Source organism: Myotis brandtii, unplaced genomic scaffold, assembly GCF_000412655.1.
Source record: "Myotis brandtii unplaced genomic scaffold, ASM41265v1 scaffold79, whole genome shotgun sequence".
Classification (NCBI taxonomy): Eukaryota; Metazoa; Chordata; class Mammalia; order Chiroptera; family Vespertilionidae; genus Myotis; species Myotis brandtii.
Genome location: NW_005371173.1, coordinates 1,539,812 through 1,541,265, shown reverse-complemented (window position 1 = coordinate 1,541,265; position 1,454 = coordinate 1,539,812). Strand labels below are relative to the sequence as shown.

The window sequence follows — 1,454 nt, the reverse complement described above, 5'->3', positions numbered from 1 at the left end:
TACTCCCAAATTCCTCCTAAGTGGAAGACTCCTGTGAGCCTTCCTCCGGTGGACTCCTGAAATCTGTAAAAAGTCAAATCCTTTCCCCTTTTTGTGTGTCAGGCAAGTTGGAAGCTTTTAAAGGCAGTCTGCTAGGGAATGTAAGGAATAAACAAGTGGAAATAAATATTAGAAAAGGAAGAGAATAAGCATTGTCATCCATAGAGCGGAAAACTCAGATAACTAACTTTCTTCCTTTCTTTCTTTCTTTCTTTCTTTCTTTCTTTCTTTCTTTCTTTCTTTCTTTCTTTCGAGAGAATGGAAAGGAGAGGGAGAGAGCGAAATATGGATGTAAGTTCAATCAGCAGAATGGAAAGGAGAGGGAGAGAGCGAAATATGGATGTAAGAGCAAAACTTCAATCAGCTGCTTCCTGCACGCCCTCCACTGGGGATCGAGCCCGCAACCCAGGCATATGCCCTTGACCAGAATGGAACCTGAGACCCTTCAGTCTGCAGGCCAATGCTCTATCCACAGAGCCAAACCAGCTAGGGCTGTTCTCACATTCTTGATGAAAGTGACTTGAATCTGAGTTATAAATCACAATTCTTTCCTAATTTTTCAATTAGATCAAATCTAGGCTTCCTTCATGTAATATGAATGGGATTACTTTGAAAACGTCACCGGCACACCACCCACAGAAAAATATTATAGCCTCTTCTCATGGACACAGACACTCAACAGGTATGCTGTGGTTGTCATCTATGCTCTGGTCTTTCTGCTGAGCCTGCTGGGAAACTCCCTGGTGATGCTGGTCATTTTATATAGCTGGGCCACCTGCTCTGTCACTGATGTCTACCTCCTGAACCTGGCCATGGCCGACCTGCTCTTTGCTCTGACCTTGCCTATCTGGGCTGCCGTCAAGGCAAAGGGCTGGATCTTTGGCACACCCCTGTGCAAGGTGGTCTCACTCTTGAAGGAAGTCAACTTTTACAGTGGAATTCTACTACTGGCCTGCATTAGCGTGGATTGCTACCTGGCTGTTGTTCATGCCCCACGCACTCTGACTCAGAAGCGGCACTGGGTCAAGTTCATATGCTTAGGCAGCTGGGCTCTATCTCTGATCCTGTCCCTGCCCATCTTCGTTTTCCATAAGGCCTATCAACCACCTTTATCCAGCCCAGTCTGCTATGAAGATCTGTGCTGGGGTCCAACCCCAACAGGTCCAGGGGTTCCCAAAGGTGTGGACGGAGTCGGTGAAGAAGGAATACACGGAGACAGCGTTCAGTTGATCAGCAGCTTAGCCAGGTTCTCTACTCAGGTTCTCCAGCCAGGTTCTGTCTTTATTGTCCTTGATTTTAATCCTATCCATTCTATTTTAAAGATTAGGGCGTTTCTTATCTCCATTCCAAAGTCACTACTCTATTGTTCTGTTAAGCTACAAAGAAGTAACTGAAGGAGATTATCCTAAGTGATA

The 1,454-nt window shown here is 45.6% G+C and overlaps 1 protein-coding gene across 1 annotated transcript in view; it reads left to right on the top strand.

Annotated features, from left to right (window-relative positions):
- The first annotated feature begins 690 nt into the window (after positions 1–690).
- Positions 691–1,454, top strand: part of LOC102255166 (C-X-C chemokine receptor type 2-like) — a 1,781-nt gene continuing 1,017 nt past the window's right edge. Inside the window, 1 exon segment of the mRNA XM_014531027.1 lies at positions 691–1,177. Within this exon segment, the coding sequence (XP_014386513.1) occupies positions 786–1,177 (392 nt within the window). The 5' untranslated portion in view covers positions 691–785.